The sequence below is a fragment of the Ciona intestinalis genome, chromosome 8 (genome assembly GCF_000224145.3).
Source record: "Ciona intestinalis chromosome 8, KH, whole genome shotgun sequence".
NCBI lineage: Eukaryota > Metazoa > Chordata > Ascidiacea > Phlebobranchia > Cionidae > Ciona > Ciona intestinalis.
The window spans coordinates 2,967,499-2,987,562 of record NC_020173.2 but is presented as its reverse complement, the minus strand read 5'-3'; the positions used below and the strand labels follow the sequence as shown (position 1 = coordinate 2,987,562).

At 35.0% G+C, this 20,064-nt stretch overlaps 2 protein-coding genes across 3 annotated transcripts in view; one reads left to right on the top strand and one right to left on the bottom strand.

Annotated features, from left to right (window-relative positions):
* Positions 1 to 480: 480 nt before the first annotated feature.
* On the top strand, positions 481 to 16,721 carry LOC100179780 (neutral ceramidase). The gene is made up of 22 exons (XM_026835415.1): positions 481 to 1,110; positions 1,534 to 1,674; positions 2,219 to 2,317; positions 3,014 to 3,472; positions 7,675 to 7,751; positions 8,264 to 8,407; positions 8,601 to 8,691; positions 9,198 to 9,283; positions 9,792 to 9,919; positions 10,282 to 10,343; positions 10,603 to 10,683; positions 11,001 to 11,138; positions 11,629 to 11,756; positions 12,265 to 12,451; positions 12,966 to 13,078; positions 13,570 to 13,704; positions 14,075 to 14,173; positions 14,455 to 14,550; positions 14,765 to 14,908; positions 15,456 to 15,509; positions 15,639 to 15,721; positions 16,071 to 16,721. Exons 1-22 carry the CDS (start codon positions 591 to 593, stop codon positions 16,267 to 16,269), a joined length of 3,264 nt encoding a protein of 1,087 aa, XP_026691216.1. The 5' UTR covers positions 481 to 590; the 3' UTR covers positions 16,270 to 16,721.
* Positions 16,722 to 17,041: 320 nt separating this feature from the next.
* The window catches only part of LOC113473992 (sorting nexin-7-like), a 6,592-nt gene continuing 3,569 nt past the window's right edge, over positions 17,042 to 20,064 (bottom strand). For both annotated transcript variants that reach the window (XM_026835439.1, XM_026835438.1), the window contains exons 7-10: positions 19,449 to 19,565; positions 18,726 to 18,830; positions 18,236 to 18,388; positions 17,042 to 18,071 (exon numbers count right to left, since the gene is read on the bottom strand). In XM_026835439.1, the coding sequence (XP_026691240.1) occupies positions 18,000 to 18,071; positions 18,236 to 18,388; positions 18,726 to 18,830; positions 19,449 to 19,565 (447 nt within the window). In that variant the 3' untranslated portion in view covers positions 17,042 to 17,999. The remainder of the gene's footprint in view (positions 18,072 to 18,235; positions 18,389 to 18,725; positions 18,831 to 19,448; positions 19,566 to 20,064) is intronic.

Genomic DNA, 20,064 nt, shown 5'->3' with positions numbered 1-20,064 from the left:
GCTATAGTTAAGCCATCGGCATATGTACGCTACGTAGTAGGAAGCAGTTGGGACATACTATGGAAGTGCCTATTTGAGGATAGTGTTTATATAGTTATAGGGAGAAATTTAGCTTGTTTTACGATTGGAGTTTTTGTTGCTAATTTCCGTCTCATCCCTTCTCAAGTAACATTATCCTCGATACTATCTTTAATCAAAGGGACAAGGGAACTGGTTTGTTATGCACCACAATTTAATGAAGGAAGTCGTGTTACATAAGCGGCACTATGGAAATGTATATGTTAAATTGAAGAGGTGTATGCAGCTAATGGTTCTTGCAGCATCACACAACATTAGCTTATGTCGTATACTTAATGTGTACTGCACACCAATGAAAATTTCTTATAATTTATATATTGATATTATCAATACGTTATATTATTAATGTCGTATGACTCAACCTGTATTTATAGTTTATAAATTTTCGCATAATCAGTTAAATTCAGATTTGTTAATCTTGTTCCATATCCGCAAGGTAGGTCGTAGGGGGTTGGTGACGTAGCAACGATAGATATTTATCTGGTGCTACTTTTAAGTTTCTGTCAGCAGAAATGGTGTCTTCCACGGTTGAAAACACGGAACCTGATCCTACGACCTTTGATGACGTCACACCGGAAGTTAGTAACGTCACACCTAAGGATAATGACGGAGCGCGTGAGGATAGTGACGTCACACCGCCACCGAATGTGCCCAAGAAGTATAAAACCACTGACGACACCCCTTCTTCTTTATTGGTCGACGGTTGTTCACCCAATATGGAAACGCAGGCTACACCCGCACACGTGACCGTGACCGTTCATGCGGAACAGTGCGATGATGTAGACGACCGCGGCAGTAACTATGACAACGCTGAAACCGAAAGCTTGCTTGAGACCAGTGACGTCACGATAAATGATGACGTCACGACTAACGATAACGTCACAGAGGTGACGTATGAGGTGCCGGAAGCGACAGTTATTGACGTATCGGGCAGTTCAAGACAGGACTCTTGGGAAAGATTAAAGTTAGCTTCAAACGAAAAGAAAATCAAATCATCTGAAGCAGTCGCTGCGCTTGGGAACCGAAACCAACGTAAGTTTTACGTTTAGTTTGTTTAATTAATCGGGTTTTGATTTTATCTTAGCTTTTCCTATTACCCTCTCGCTTTAAATCTTCATGTGTAAAATGATTTTAGACCAATAATATTAAGTCAAATAAAAAGAAAGATTATACATGCCGAGCAATCATTTGATATACACAATGCCATCATCGGTCGTTTTACAATTAATTCCGGTCTATGGGATGAGATTGTTTGTGCTAAAACTGCTAACGGTATCCATCTTACTCCACTATACTATAATATTTAGCATTTTTTATGCCAGAAGATCAGTTTTTGTACAATATATTATGCCCGATAGCAGCAACCAGGGCGTAATAAAACATATATTCTAGTATAGGCCCGATAACGACATATTTGCATCGTTACGCCCACGCATTCTGATTTTTATCATGCAGACAGCCGACATTCCGAATCTCCTCTCGGCTACAAAAGCTGGTTATTACGACTGAGCAGACGAAGAAGATTAGAAGTTCTTATCGGAGTTGGATTATCCTTATGGCTGGCATTCTTCGTTGTTCTTGCCATATTTATGAACGGTAAGTGACTTAAGAGTGCTTGTACATGGTCCTACAGTTAATACTGTCTGTACATATTTATATCCTTGATCGACAAAGCATAACTCTTAAAAACTTGGCACTTCGCGTGTTACGTGATAAGTACTGTGGAGAGATGGGACACATTTAGTGCAAGGTATTCAAATATCCTGATCGTGTTTTGAACAATTAACAACGGTCTATGGGAGTCATTAGAATACGCTTTTGTATTTCTTTGAATGTTCTTCGTTTACTACCAAATGTGACGAGAAAATAGAACAAAAATGTGCCCCCTCTCCTACCCTACCATATAACCATTTCCCTCTCAAAATTTACAACGACGCTTTGTTTTACACTAGAATACAAGTGCCGACATACAATGGCATTACTGACATTAATCTATTAATGGAAGAGGTCAATTAATGGTAATTGCCTTCAAAATCTGTGCACTTAGTAACTAAGTGAGTCTTATTTATGCAAATCTTACTGATTGTACAACTTATACAAACAGTCAATAGAAATGTTACATAGACATTTTTTTCTACAGGCAAATCGTCGAAAACCTCTAGCGATAACTTTAACTACAGTGGAACGAAACTCACCCCACCACAGAAAGGAAACCATGGCCTAAACTTCACACACACAAGTAAGTCCCAAGCACAGAGGTTTATACTCGTCACTGCCACCATTGTGGTCGTATGTGTCTTTGGCAAGACACTTAGCAGCAGCCCAGTGGACACTAATGGGTTGTCTAAATTGTAAGCAACACCTAAATAAACATAAAAATCTAAAAAAATCATCTACCAAGTTTCATTCGTGGTAACTCGTAAGCTGGCACGAGATGTATGAAATAGAACACCCGTGTTATAACGACTGTCGTTTTCCGGTCACGCGAGAATGAAGCATTTATTTAAGCCATTTGTACAAACACGACGACGGTCGTTATGAAACAGTTCAGATAGTTAAGGTACAATAACTACCTTACAGAAACGATCAATCTTGTCACGAAGTACCAACCTTACTTTATTTGTAACAAAGCAATTAATCTTTTGGCAAGTTTCTCCTTTCTACTTTCAATATTTGCCGTTCTTTGAGGATTGGTATCTTACCCCTTCCCTGTAGAGCTACAGGTCTAATTTCTATATACTGTTAAATTAATAATTCTCCTCTCTAATTCTGTTCTGTAGTCAGTCCAAAGTCTGCGGTTTGTTAAACATACGAAGCAGGCACAAGCATTGTATAGTTATTGTGTTTATATAATACGATAAAAAATATTGAAAACCATCTTATAATACAATAAAAGATATTGGACCAACTTATCCCAACCTACTATATCTTACAGACACCCACCCACTACCCAGCGCAACTACTACTGTTACCTTCACCCCGACCCCAACCCTCAAAAACTTTCCATCTAAAGACGACAGCCCTCCTCAAGTCAACCCCACTGTATCCGCCAATCCAAGTAACGAATTCAAACCAACTAATCGAAGACCAGATAAAACTACAGCAGTCTCGACCGAAGGAAACGCTAAAAAATCTCAAACAACTGAATCGTACAATGCTATACCCACAACCCCTAAAACTTTACCCACCACACCCACAACCCCTGAAACTTTACCCACTACACCCACAACCCCTGAAACTTTACCCACTACACCTACGGCCTCTAAAGCTTTACCCACCACACCCACAAGCCCTAAAGCTTTACCCACTATACCCACAAATCCTACAACCTCGTCCGCTAACGTTCACGAATCAACCACGATGGCACTCGACAAAATGAAACAAATGTTTTCAGGTTAGTTTCGAGCAAAATGATTGTAATTTAAGACCTAATATTTTTTAATATACTCCGTCGTAATTATTGTTGTTGCACATATTGTGTCGTTGAAATTTATTTTGTTATAGTACCCAAAAGCAAGAAACAAATGTAATCAGCTCAATTACGATAGCAGCAATGTTTAATGTTTACAAATGCGCACCAGCACGTAAAACATGGAAATGACATATCGTTTGTAAAATACGCCTACGCATTGTTATATAAGTCGCTTGCCTGCCTTAACACGATCCCAATGTGTCTCAAAACTGCCAATTAATCAACATCAAACCGTTCTAAAGAGACTGTTCCTGATAAGCCTAAAATCAAAGTGTTTATTCTAATTTGACTGCTGTATTCCACAATTCGTCTCTAGATATTGTAATATGCGAATATGTCCCTATAATAATGATCCTAATTCGTCTTGTTTATCTTGTGTTAGAAGTTTCATACGTCGCAAGCGCATATATTTTACAAACCAATGCAAACCACGCGTTGACATGACTAAATGAAGACTTCAGCTATGTGTTTACATGAGTGATTTTGGTTTACCTTATCGTCTATTCCTAGCATTCACCGCATAGTTGTAAAAAAGTATATTAGTTTGCGGGTATAGAAGGCCTGGCGTTTGTGACAGCTAAGGGATTTTAATAGACCAAACATTTCAATTTCCAAAAGCACCGATGATGGTTTTTGTATTCTAAACCCGAACGTTCGAAAATTGTGTAATATTAAGAGCTGTTATCGCCACGTTTTTTTGCACTGAAACTGTATATTTGGTGGTTATTTTCTGTGGTATTTGCAACTGGATATATAGTAGGTTGGGGGAAGATGGGACACCTTTTTTATTCTATTTTCTCGTCCCGTTTGGTAGTAAACGAAGAACATTCAAAGAATTATAAAACCGTATCCTTACGACTCCCATAGACCGTTATTAATTGTTTAAAACACGATCATGATATTTGGATATTACGTGCTAAAGGTGTCCCATCTTCCCCCATCCTACTATATAAGTTGAAAGACTGTTCAGAAACTTTGGGTGAGTGTTCTGAAATCATCTTGAAAAAGTTTTTTTTCTTTAAATTTAAAACCTTTTCTTCCTGTCTATCAACCAATGTGTGGCTTAGATACCGAGAGTGCTTATTGCATACTTAGTCATTAACTCTAAACCGATGACATTAGGTACTTAGGAAATTAATTAAACCGTTTCGTTTGACTTGGTAATGTACAAGGACACGTATACACGTATCAGTTGTTTTCCAGTGACTTCCTACTACCGCTCATAGGAAACCAGAACCTTCGAACGCATTTCCCATGAGCTATTTACATTACCGGCGAAACGCCGGTTGCTACTACGATTCAATATTGACTGAGTTACTCCCATGTTTGATATCCCGCGTTAAGGCGGTTTTAATTGCGATTTTAATCACGTACGCGAATAAGCTGTGTGTTGGGTAGTCAATATGGTGCTGTAGTAGAACGTTAGCTTCTTTATAATGGTAGATGCTAGTTCTACTACAGCTTATAACATAAATGTGCCATTGTAAAGTACACATGCTTATCATACACTTTATGCTCGCTGTCAATTATAACATGGGTGTCTACTTATATACCAGACACACATGGTGTATTCATACACCCCATGCCCACTGTTAAGTTATAACGTGTTTATCGTTGTGAAAACAACACGCTACGTTTTCAAATAGCTCAAACGATTTTGGTTTTCCGGCCATTCCAGGATAAAGCAAGTTACATTTATTCATTCACACCGCACATTCTTACTTTATTATACCGTGTTAACGAGTCAATCTATATGGGGTAGGGGGAGATGAGACACCTTTAGTACATTATATCCAAATATCTTGATCGTGTTTTAAGCAATTACCAACGTTCTACGAGAGTCGAGGGGATACGGATTTATATTTGTTTGAATGCTCTTTGTTTACTACCAAATGCGACGAGAAAATAGAATGAAAAGTGTCTCAGCTCCCCCCACCCTACCAACCAGTTAAAACTAAGGGAAAAAACATGTCAGTGTTTAATCTTAATTTGCTTTCACTCAGTCACTTACCACAAACGCGTTTAGTTCGTTCTGTTCGATTTTCCTTTACGCTGTTTGGAAAATGTATTGATCGATACGTTAGCCGCAGTAAACCGATGCCCCAACCAGAGTAGAATGCTAAAGGAATAAATACTCACTTGGCGTGGTAAATTTAGAGGTTATAACAAGGGTGTCCTGTCAAACCACATGCTCGCTTATGGTTTCCCACGTATGTTACTTTGTGGTCGTTTTGTTTTGATTTTCTTATCCTTTGCTGAAGGTCTGTGGCTAATCATTGTGTAACAACATTCTTGTAGTTACACTTGTGGAACGGATGTTCGTGTATAGGAATATGGGATACCGTTACCACCTGAATCCCCTGTTTTCTGGTAGTGTTTTAAACAAGTAAGAACTCTGTTATAGAGTCGTCGGACAACGGTCATATATTATGAAAACATTCTGTAGAAATGTTCTTCGTTTACTCAACTTTACTGTACTAAATGAACCGGGAAAAAATGGAAAGTTTTTGAAAACCTAAACTGTCTTACGTCACTCGACTATACATTTATTGTGTCGTGAAAACAATTGAAACCGTCTCTTAAAGAATTAACTCTGTCGCCGTCTCTTAAAGAATTAACTCCAAAATTCCCACGCTTGAAATCTCCGTAATGAAAAAAATGGCAATAAAATAAAACCCACTATCACATCATAGATATATTTGTTTTTTTTCCCACAGTGTCGTTTTAGGTAAATTGGAATTTGGACTTCGATATACGTTCGGTTTTCTGCTAAGAAATACCTACCGCTCTTAGCGGTCCATATATGTCGTTAATATCGCGCGTATCGCGGTCCACGGTTCGTTACCTCTCCAAGTCATTTATAGAGTTGTTTTGTCGCACTTAACTAAATTGGGAATTCGAATGACATTATGAGAACGAAAGTGACAATGCCGATTGTTAAAACATGTTGTGCTCAGAAGAAATAACCTCTTTATATAGTAGGGTGAAGGAAGACGGGACACCTTTAGCACATAATATTCAAACATCCTGATTGTGTTTTAAACAGTGGAAATGGTCTTTGGGGGACTCGTAAGGATACGTTTTTTTAATTCTTCGATTGTTATTTGTTTACAAATAGGGACGAGAAAATAGAATAAAAAGGTGTCCCATCTTCCCGCGCCCCACCATACTAATTTAAAAAAAACAAAATGTGTTGTAACTGATCTACCGTGTCAATTTCAAGTAACCAAATTTTTTCAGTAAAGCGATTAGACCTAAAAGCAATTTATATAACACACTCGTGCTTCCTCATGTTATTAAGTTAAAAATATCCGTTAAAAATCAGTCACACCTGTCAGTGTCACCTGGGGCATGGGCAATAATCAATTAAAAAACTAACAAAAAGTGAAGGAAGGGGTTTACCGTATAAGTTCAAAGAAACCAAGATTTTGGACCTAAGAGTAATATACGGTAATTCATTTATTTAGTCGACGCCCAAAGGCACCGCCGGTTTCGCGTCGCCGTATACCTGTTCTCCTATTGGTCGCCTATACTCGTACCATTCTGCGCTCACAAATGCTTGAACTATGACGTCACTTTGCTTACGACCGGCGTGAAGGATTATCGGCTTTTGTGATGTCATATAGACACTCAACTCGAAACCGCGACTGTATGACTAAACGACGCGCGCTTTTATTTAAACGTTAAATTTCTAAGAGGCGCCTTTCTTCTAAATAGAGTTTCCGTTGTTATAGCACGCGCGATGCGGTGTCCTATTTCATTACTATAGGATCACATGTAACTCCATGTATTGTTCAATTGAATTGACATTTTAATTTATAATTTATCATTATTGTCCTGCCTAATCTTTACGATTTTCAATTACCCAACTAATATTACTTCATTACGTAATATTGAAACATGGGATTCTTGGGGTTTATTAGTCACGCTTTTCAACCGATGCTTTTCCAACAGCAGTTTTTACCCTCAGCGTGGTTGTTAGGTAAAAACAAATGATAAAAACCCTGGCTGTAAATCCAGATAAAAATTTACTCCGAAAAAAGTATAAATCAAACATAACTTCAAAAACACATAAAAACGTATGTTTTAAACTTGAGCAACATTAACAGTTATTTTACTTTCAGGCAAAGATGCAAGCTCAAGTTACATCATCGGTGTTGGCCGGGCCGACATTACGGGACCTGCAGCAGATGTGAATATGGTAAGCAGTTAATGCCCCAGTACATTTCATTTATGCAGCAGATGTTGCTGCTATATTTAGAGGGGTGGGTGTGTCTGGTGTGTTTATTATGCAGCAGTACCACGCAGTGGGCTGTGCCCTTTGTAAGCTATGCATAACTGAGTGCTTGTTAACTTTATCCTTTGTACTAAACTAAAGGAAGAGGAAATACTGCCCAGTGTGCTAATTTCGGTTGTAAAAGTGGTACACCTAATCCTACAAAATATATCAATAAAGCAAATAGTTGTCTGTTACCCATATGTATGGCCTATCATCACTGTGCAAATACATGACCTACTGCCTCTAACACAGAGGTTACAGGTGTGAGGTTTAATTCAGTAACCAGTTTGATTTTATGTGTCTCTGGGTAAAACATTTAACAATAATTGCCCTAACCTAGTTGTCCTTTATTGATGAATACATTAGCCTACATTCATTTATAGACACGTTGAGAAATGTTTATGAAAGTTATTTAACATATTTCTTTCTTACAGATGGGTTATGCGAACCCCAACCAAGTGTCTGGTGGACTTCATATGCGACAATACGCTCGTGCCTTCCTAGTTCAACAAGGTCGTAACCGTATATTATTTGTCAACGTTGATGCTTGCATGGGGTCCCTACTTGTAAAACTAGAGGTAAAAAAATATATAAAAATCAAAAAAACAAGATTTTATTTACAACTCAACAATGTTTCTTAAACTTACAGTTTGCGGTCTCCTTTCCGAGACATTTAATTTAAACACATATTTTTCCTTATATAGTGGAGACATTTTCACAGGAAACCAAATTATCCATGAGACACTTTGTTTAAAACGTATCCAATTTCAGGTCTTAAAGGTTCTCAAGCAGAGATATGGAAGTTTGTATGATGCAGGCAATGTTTGTATAAGCGGGACTCACACTCATTCAGCCCCTGCAGGTTAGTTGCTGAAGCTTAACCATACAAGTGTGTTGCTCTATAAGCGCTTGCAAGTTGGGGTAATGAACCGAATCCACCTAAACCTTAGGCCAATGGTGTTTGACGTTGTAGGACCTTACTCATGTAGAAAAGAATGTGCATATAAAATGTTGAGGTAATGGGCCAAATCTGCCCAAATTGCGGGCTCATGGAGGGCATGTTGTAGGACTTCACCCGTGCCGAACAGAATGCTGTGTACATTATAAGGTTGGGGTAATAAATTAAATTTGGAATGGTCTGCCACACTTTAGTATGGAACCTACCCACATAATAGAGATACAATAAACTTTAGTTTACTTTACATACTGTAAGCTATCTGTAAAAAATATTTTAATAAAATATTGCTACATGGACTCCATCCTAAATCTCAGTTCCCCAGCATGTCTAGTCATAAAACCCAACCCATATTTACACAACTTATCAATTAAAAAGTGTGTGCCCAATAATTAAGCCCATTTTTCATCCAGGTTTTCTTCAAGATGTGTTATTTCAAATCACTTCTATGGGTTATGTGCCTGAAACACTAAAAGCAATGGTTGAAGGCATTGTTGAGGTAATGTATGTTTGTTTGTTTGTTGATATAATTGCAGATGTATATAACAGGCATAGTATGTTTTGTGTGGGTGTGTATAGAAGGGGAAACCCAGGCTTAAAGGTAGGATTAAGGTAAGTTATGCATGCCGTACAAACTTCTATTTTTATACCTTGACAGACGGGCATATAGGTAGGACAAGTTATATAATATGGTTATCTAAGTTAGTAGTAATCAAACCAAACATAATTTCCAGAATTAATTTTGACGTTATTAAAATGATTTTTTATACTAATTTATCTAATAATAAAAGCTTTGATGCAGCCACAGCCTAGTATTTACCTATAGATTGTTCAACTATAGACACAACACTCTGTATTGTACTAATAGTATGAATATTCCCTTTAACCGCCTGGGAACTATTATTGAAAAAATGCATTATGAAACAGCAGGTGTTAACAAAACACCCAACACTCTGTATTGAATTAATAATTTGTTTGTTGATTCAAGATTTTTTTATAACAAACAGAGCATTCATATTGCACACGAAAGCGCTGCCCCTGGAAAAATACTTATGAACAAAGGCGAGTTATTGGATTCTAATATCAACAGGAGCCCACTTGCTTATATTAATAACCCGGAACAAGAAAGAGCAAGGTATGCAGTTTTGCTTTTATCCAAGGGATACAAGGTTCAAGGCTCACTGTCATAACTATTTTCATTCAAAAATATTTTTTGCTCAACCATTTAAAACTTTTTAAAATTTAAATTTATCTCAAAAAAGTTTAAAATCTATTGTCTGGAAATCATTTAAAACCTTTTTCATTAATAATAATAAAAAAACAACAAATGTTTAGTTGCGAAAAACATGAAGACATGTTCTATCATTGAAAGAGCCTTTTTCTGATCAAAATAATTCACAATATTTTACAACTGTTTATGTAATATTTCCAAACCACAAGAAGCAAATACAAAAGTGTTAGCTTTATTATAAATAATCAAGCTTTATATTTCCGTAGGTACAAGTATAATGTGGACAAAGACATGATATTGCTCAAATTTATTGATGCCAATGGAAAAGGTAATACCACATAATTATTGTTTTCAATTGATATGTTTTTGGTTATTGTAAGTAGTTGTTATAAATAAAATCACCTAATTTTTTTGGGGGGAGGGTAATTTTATTTACATGGTAGTTGTAGCTATCCCATTAAATTATTGGCATCATTTTTCCTATTTAACCTAATCATTTTATTTAACTGGTATAGTGGTATGTGAAATACACCTATTTATCACCATTAATATAATTACTATGATATCTAATAATTTCCTTTTTCCAGGTATTGGAATGATCAATTGGTTTGCTGTCCATTGCACAAGTATGAATAATACCAATTCCCTTATAAGTGGTGATAACAAAGGTATGTGTGATGTAGATAATGCCAATTATTATGCAGCTTTCATTGATAAATTTTAATGCTGTGGAAATCAACCACAATTGCAACCACACTTGTCATATAGCGAAATTAAACTTGTCATATAGCGTAGTAATTAAAAGGCCTAGAGGATTTGGGTTTAGGGCTAGAAGACACTCACGAAAAAGTCCTTGTAACGAAAAAGAATTATTAAAACCAAATAAAATTCTCGTAATGACATAACTAATTCAGGTGCTACGAAAAAAAGTTTTTGTTACACATTTCATTTTCTTCACAGTAATGATTTCTTATTTTAAATAAAGGTTATGCTGAGCTGTTGTTTGAAGAGGCAATGAATCCAGGTTCAAAACCCGGGGAAGGGAGTTTTGTTGCAGCGTTTGCTCAAAGCAACGAAGGAGATGTGTCACCTAATACTAGAGGACCTCACTGTATAGATACAGGTGTGGGGGAGTGGAAATATGTTGCTGTGTTTAGTAACACCTTTTGAGTTCTGTGGCTCCTTTATGCCATGGAACTTTTGCGACAGACACTTCAGTTCGAAATGTTGTTTTTGGAAAATTTTGGAGGACTTTTGCATTTACTTTGCAATAATTTCTTGGTGTATATTTTTACTAAAACCCAAATTACACATAAATCCAAGTTTTATAGGTACGTTATTTGAAATTTAATAACATCATCTACAAAATTTAAAATAGGTACTTGTAGCAATTTTTCTCTAAAAAAATGTCAAAATTATTATTTTTTGCTGGCACAAACACATGTGCTGCAAGAGAGCATTATGTAAAAGTTGGTTAAAACCAAAAAATTCAAACACACATCTCGCCCCTAAAGGGTTATGGTATTTGTTAATTTAAATAACGTGTTGCAACTGTAAGGGAACTTTATGTACACAAACTCATGAATAATTTAGCATATGTTTTCATTACACAGGTGTTCCATGTGATAACGTACACAGTACATGTGATGGTAAAGTTCACAACTGCATAGCAAGTGGACCAGGAAAAGACATGTTTGAAAGTACAAAAATTATTGGGAAAAATCAGTTTGATAAAGCAATGGTAAGATTTATTCGGCAAATAAATAAATGAATGTCACTTGTTTATATGAATGTCACTTGTTTATAGAATAAATAAATGTTACTTGTTTAAATAAATGAATGTCACTTGCAGGAAAAAACAGTTGTTGTAACAGAGTGTCCTGTTTTGTATACATTTTGCGGGTGTCGTTTTTTTGTATTATGCTTACTGTTAAATAGAGAAAGTTGTTACTTATTTTTGTTAAACTGATGAAATTGTTACACACTTTCAAAAAGCAAAAAATACATTTGGTTTTGTCATTATATTCTTGTGAGTGGGAACCTATGTGACTTATTCATGGATGCCACTCTCATCACCACAGTAAACAAAATATTAACCTCTAGATCCTGACTCGAGGCCTACATGAGAGAGCTAAAATAAAACCAGGAAACTGATTATGTTGTGTACATAATGATGTTAAGTTACTTCACTATTATTGTACTACATAATTTCTATTTATATACAACATCCTGTGTGACTATTTTTACAGAGCTTGTACAAGAATGCAAAGAGCCATGTGACTGGACCAGTACATGCAGTACATCAATATATCAACATGACAAACCAGACTGTTACCTTAAACGCCACCCACACAGCCACAACATGCAAACCTGCAATGGGGTTCAGTTTTGCAGCGGGAACTACTGACGGACCTGGAGTTTTCGACTTTAAACAAGGCAAGTGTTATTGAATTAATGGGAGTTCACCAGCCAAGCTTTTATCTGATACTTTTTTATTCAAGTAGTTTTTACCTGCAGTGTGTGTAAAAAAACTGTTGTTTTACTGATTCTCCTCTCTTTTTGCTAATTTCCTTCTTTTGTTGATGTATTAAATAAGCTGATCTTCGCTACCATTTCCAAAGCGATAAAAAATAAAATAAAAATTATGTTATATTATTGAATAAATAAATGAGTGGCTATAATTTATCCTTGCATATGGTGGGCTCGCTCAAAAGTTATAACATGGTTGTTCTATTTCATAGACTGTTCCATTTACATGCATATATAGTTTTGGTGTATTCTAACGGGTGAGAACTTCAGCGAATTAAATGTGTGATTTGTCCATGGTTGGCACTTCCATGCCCACAATCGAGTTGCTCAAGCTATTGCAATGTGTGAATAAATACTTAATAACTATTTTTTTTGTAGAAGATTTTTTTCTCTCTAAATCTGTTAAATAATTCTTCCATAGGGGACACAAGTGGGAACGGATTCTGGAAAATAGTTCGTAACTTTTTACACGGACCGTCTAAAGAACTTTCAGCTTGCCATTCACCCAAACCTATATTACTTGCTACAGGGGAGGTAAGTTTAGTTGGGATGTACTTACTTTTTGCCGTTCCTGCTATTCCATATTTAACCATCCAGGCAAATTGTCAGCCATACAAAAAAAAGTTACCCACAAAGTAACATACATGGTAACTTGTAGGCTGGTAGGAGTTGTATGAAATGGAACACCCATGTTGTAATGACTGTTGTTTTCTGGCCATACGAGGATAAATTAGGTTACTTTCTTCATTCAGTTTAGCTAAACAGCGGTTCGCTATATTACAGTTTTATGTTATATATTGACTGCAGTTTTACCGTTTTTGTTTTAATTAATTTTCCACAACATAAAATTAAATATGTTGTAACTTCTAAAAAGCGGAAACAAGGTGTATGAAACAGAAGTCTTCTCCTCTATTTCGAAGTTGTCTACTACTTGACTTCATTACTGTGACCCAAGCGACAAAATAAAGTCAATTATTTATTCAACAATAAGTATTGTTAAATAACTTGTACAATTATCATACCAGATGCAATATCCGTATCCATGGCAACCAGATGTAGTCGACACGCAATTGTTTAGGATTGGTCAGTTTTTGATTTCCGCTGTTCCAGGAGAGTTCACAACAATGTCTGGGAGGAGATTGTCGCAAGCTGTTCAAGAGGTGACTGTCTGTGTGACTTGACACTGAACATGAGGTGTATAAATACACCATGTATGCCTGGTGTATAAGAAGACACACATGCTATAACTTGACAGTGAGCATGAGGTGTATGAATACACCATGTATGTCTGATGTATAAGAAGACACCCATGCTATAATTTGACAGTCAGCATAAGGTGTAAAAATACTCCATGTGTCTGGTGTATAAGAAGACAACCATGTTATAACTTGACAATAAGCATGAGGTGTATGAATACACCAGGTGTCTGATGTATAAGAAGACACCCATGTTATAAGCCAACAGTAAGCATGAGGTGTATGAATACTCACGTTTGTCCTTTTGCCTGACACCACACTCATTATGTTTCAGGTTTTCACTGAAGCCGAACCAAATGTTAAATTTGAAAGTGTTATTGCCGGTTTATCGAACACATATTCGGATTACATTGCTACATATGAGGAGTATCATGTAAGTGGTTTATGTTATAAAGTTTAACAGTTAAAAACCTAACCCATAGATTTAGTTAGCAAAAGTTAACATATAAAACAAATGCTTGATTTGGATAAAAAATTATTTTATTTATTTTTATACCGCAACTATTAAAAAAAATGTTTTTGAGGTGTATTCATTTCATTTCATTGTTCTGTTCTTGTGATATGCTTTACGGTTTAACTTTCCATATTATTGTTACTTTCATTGGCATAAAATCAAAAGTAAAACTATTTCAACAACTGATTGTACACTTACAGGTACAGAGATATGAAGGTGCTTCCACCATATATGGCCCTCATACATTAGAAGCTTATATTCAACAATATAAGAGACTTTCACAGCATATGATAAAGGTAAGTCTGCACCAGGCATTCTACTTAAAATAAAATCGTATTTGAATGTAATGCCTGTAATTTGTCATTGGATGATGGAAAACTCAATATAATATACCATTTTAATTTACAAAGGGGTTACAAATTTTATACACCTCATGCCCACTGAACCCCATATACTGGCTTCTACCAATGACAAATAAATTTATTTTTATTTAATATTTAATTTTTACAGGACGCACCATTAGGGCCAGGTGGTGAAGCTCATGATATAATAGACAAGTTGAAATCATTTGTATTGCCTGTGATAATGGATACAACTCCATTTGGATATTCAATGGGAGACACCATTGTAGATGCAAACGATACCTATTATCAGGTAAATGGTTCAAATGAATTCCAAAAATTGATTTTATGAAAAATGAAATTCGAAAATTGGTCATATTAAATCGAAACTTGTAAATGAATGAGATGTTTAAAAATGGTCTATATAAAGTTTGGAAATCGGTAATATAAAAATGAAATTGTGAAATAGCCCATAAATTTCTTTACATAGGGGATTTTTTGAGACTTTGAAAAATGAAATTCCAAAATTGGTCATATTAAATCGAAACTCGTAAATGACTGAGATGTTCAAAAATGACCTATATGAAGTTTAAAAATGGCTAATATTAAAATGAAATTGTGAAACAGCCCATAAATGTATTTACATAGAGGATTTTTTAGACTTTACAAATCCTCCAACTCCCTCATACATAAACCCTGATGTTGTCATTACACTGTGTAGGTGTACGCACAAGATATTGAAAAATACTTGAAAAATATAACTTATTTGTTCACACGCGGCAATGAAATGTTCTGTTTAATTACCCTGGCCTTTTAAATTTAATAAATTTTATTTAACCAAGAATTATATTCTATTTACAGGGGATACTGTATCTGTTCAGTTTTACTCTGGCAATCCAAGAAACAGCCCAACAGTAAGTTACATTTATTTAATTTTATAAAATAATAATTGGTTCACTTCACTAAGTTACACCTCACACTTGTCAAAAAGTAATTATTTAAATGAGAAATGTGTATACAGTTAATCAAATACTTTTTTTTAGTTCAATATGACTTTCCTTGAAGTTCAAAGACTTGTCAATCAAACATGGAAAGTTGTTTTAAATGACGGAGCGTGGGATACCAGGTAAAAAACCTAAAGTTAAAATAAATTAAATTTTTTTAAAGGTGCCGTCGCATAGGCAATACGTAAAATACATGTTTAAAGGTTGTCAAAAAATAATGATATCATATGGGTTGTCTAAATTATCAGCTATACATGACAAAAATTATCCTCTGAAAATAATCACTTACAGAGTTTGAGATATTGGGAACCCTGTCGCCGCCCCTCCTAAAATTATAAATAAATTACATTGATTAATTTATTTACACAATACAAATGTTGGGGGGGAAATGGTTTAGGGTTTCATTAAAGAATATTTCTAGGCATTCAGTTTGTGCTCATAGTTAAATTTCATTTATATTCCAATCTAAAGATTCATATGGGAGAGGTCTTCATTTATGGGAAACATTCGTGGAATAAGTGAAGCTACCATCAAATGGGACATTTCACTTAACACACCACCTGGAAAATACAGAGTTCATCATTATGGGCATTACAAGTGGGCGCTGAACCACAAGATTTATCCATATACTGGCCATTCTAAAGTTTTTAATGTACAACCACTGCCATAATTTAAGCTATTGTAGTAGAAGCTAGGCTTGCTTTTCTGCCGTGTCTTCAAGACGTAACGTATCATGAATCGCAAATCCTTATGACGGCGCTGTCTGAAGGGATATAATGACCACTGAGTTGCAGCTTCTATTTTATACTCCACTTATAAACCAAGCAACTGTGAAAATTACATTCCTCAAATTAAATCAAAATTCTTAAACGCCAAGTTCACAACCCTATTGATCTGTTAAATCTTTTACACATTTTTTTAGATGTGCTGCTAATTTAAATGTTTAGACAATTTATGCTGTTTGTATTAAAGTTATATATGTATAATTAAAGTTATATATGTATAATTATATTTATGTGTTTAAGTTCTCTTAAATCACAAAATTCAGTCTTGTAATTAATGAAGTTATGTGTATGTACTATTTAAACATTTTTGAGCTGTTTATAGTGATTTGAATTGTTTTTGATAACTGCACGCTATTAGCACTGTGTTGTAACATGTTTGTACATCTTGGCTGAATTGCAAAAATGAATAAATTTATTTCGCCATGACTTTTCCATGTCTCATTTATGTTCTAGGGCAGTTTGTTGTTTAGGTTAGGGCAGTTTGTTGTTTAGGTTGTTTTTTTTCCAACATTTTTTTTCACGTGGTGAGAACGTTGAAACAGGGACAAGTCATAGAAAACAAAAATAAAATTTGCCCATGTTTTAGACATAGCCAAGAAAATATGCCCTTCTGGAACAACTGCAACCACCAAGGTTTTTTAAACAAAACAAAAAAAGTTCATACAGTTTTATGTATTGCACGTGAGATATTACAACAATGTGCATCGATTTTGAACGAAATTGAAACAATTTACAGAACATGAAAAATCAAAATTTAAAATTCGAACACTTTAATAATAGATGAAGGAAATTTAATTTGTTTGATCAATTACATATATTCATTATTTGTGGTTCAAAATTTGAAAGTTGTACAATTAATGGAGCAGTTCACTTGTAAAATAAGAAGCAAAAATACAACAACGGAAGAGAATAATAAAGTAGAGTAGAGTAAGATGGAACATTTTTATTTACTTTTCTTGTCCGACTTAGTATTAAACAAAAAAATATTTACAGATTTTAATACCTCTACCCTCGTGCCCCTAATATAGTGTTGGTAATTGTTTAAAACACGATTCAACAGTATGGGATTTAGATGCTTATGATATCCCATCTTACTCCACAGTACTATATAGTTTGGTGAAGACATTTATTTAATACTCCAAATTTGAAACCAGTGCTTCTCAACCTTTTGCAGTGACCCAAATATTAGGCTAGTGTAATTAGTGCCTCGCTGTACAATCTCACCCAAAAAATAACCCAAACGCTAAACACAAAGTAACAGAAAAACTTTTGCGACCGGATTTTTGAAACTACACCTAACTTCAGTAAACACACAATAAAACTTGGACAAGTAAATTGAGTCACTTCAATTAAATTGTAAGACAAGTCACAAGAATTTATACAATTCTGTTTAAGAGGTTAATGATGCAATTAGGTTGAGAACCACTGGTTACTACATTAGAAAGATAATTTAGCATTGAAAAATTGACACCAATTATCAAATCTTTTTTATACCTAAAAATCTTTATGAAACTTTTCAATCAAATCTATTTAGAAAATTGAGCAATATAGAATATACTAGCTAACATCAATGGAACAGATCACTTAATATATGAAAACTATTTGCTACTTGAAGTTAAGTCTCATAATCTGTAGATTGATCTTTTTCTTGCATGGCAGGTAGAATGTGTTCCCATGCAGATAGACACTGGAGAAGGGATTTGTGACATTATTGAAATAATTTTTTAATTTTTTAAAGGTAAGCGTTATAGCACAAAACTTAGACGAAACATGGACAAAATAGAATAAATAAATAATGAAATAATATAACGAATATAAAAAAAAAATTAAAAAAAATAGCAAATTTCAAACCTGCTGATGAAATTGGATTTGTGAATCTGCCAAGTCATCAAATATTTGTGCCATGTCATGCAGTTTATCAACTTTCCAACGATCTACGTCTGATCTTAAATTTGCATTCGCACATTCGAGTTTGTCGTTTAAATCATCTCTTCTTTTCGATATCTACAAAAACCAAAATACAATTAAACAATTACATTCAAAATGCTCCAATTTGTTTCACAGAATTGTGTGTCTTACTACGAATCCCCCTACATTTATAAAATTTCTCTTCATATGCTAACGGCCACATACCCTACATGCTACACATAAACTTTTTTAAAAGCAGGGGAGGCATGACAATCTAGATGCACATGTATATGAAACAAATATACCCCATTGGAGTAATTTTTACTCATTAATACAGTATAGGAAATTCCAGGGTGGGCCTGCATACCCTGCAACCCTAGGTTTGGCACCAATAACACCCCTGTTATACACCTGATATAACCCCCACACCCACCTCCTCAATTTGTTGTTCGAGTTTTAATTCTTTTTGATCTTTCACCTCATTGGCTGATTTTCCCATCAATGCCCCGACAGAATATGATTGGTCAGATTTTGGAAGCTAACAAGTAAAATATTATTAAAAAAAACTTTTCGACATATTACAAACATTTTCACAAATCACAAGCCATTTACATTAAGTGGTGTTAATGCATGGACATGCAGTTTCTTTATACTAAACTACAATTGACATAAACTGAAACGGTCAATATTTCAAAGAAAAAAACTAGATTTCCAAATCCATTAACTTTGTGATTATAAACTAGTATTTGTGCTTTTATTTTAAAAAGTAATTCTCGTGGGGGATTCATTCTAAGCAAGGCACACCAGTGGTGGTATTCTACATTAGATAAATCGGTTGGGATTATGGGTCACCTTGATTTTTTAGTTGGCCGATTAAAATTTCTGTGTATTACTTATTACAGAAGTCACCCAAACTTTATCGACTGAATTTGAGCCAGGTGAATAAAAAAGAAAAAACAAAATTTAAGCGGCAACAAGTTCAGTCGGTAACAGTAGGCCCATCACCCAACACCCAGGCTGCCATCAACCTCATAATTACTATATATCCAAAAATATTACTGTCTTTTTTTTTACTATACAAGAATCGTTCAACTATATAAACATCAGATCAGGGTCAGATTTGCAGAATTTATCAGTCATCATCCAAAAAACTTACATTTTCTTTTTCATCTTGTTTTCTTTGTAGTTCAGCCACTACTTTATCGTGCTGTAGTTGAAAATTATCTCGTCTTCTTAAAACTTGCTTCACCACGTCGCAGTATAACACATACTCCTGTTTAAAATAAACAACACAGGTTTTGAAGCTAGTACATTATGTACAGCCAATAGTTTTTATTGCATTCTAACAGTTCTAACAAAATATACCACTACTTTTCTATTTAATAATCTGTGCGTACACCAAGTGGTTAATTTTAAAAATAAATTAGTTTATACTGCTGAGAGCGCATCTAACCCTTTCCACCACACATTTAATTAATTCATTGGAAAAAAAATTAAAACAATTTTATTGGAAAAATGGCAATTGCTCCAACCCAGTGGTCATTAACGGGTTCTCCAAATTATCATAGAGCTGGCACGAGGTGGATGAAGGACCCCTTTAAATACCGCAGTACACCAGTGCCTCCAGTGCCTCCAGTGCCTCCAGTGCCTAGTGAAACTAATGTATCGCCACGTTTACGTTGTTTTGAACTAAACGTAATAATAATAAATGTTTATGACATCATAACACATATTAAAACTGTACAAGAGATACATGCAACCACCTCACCGAC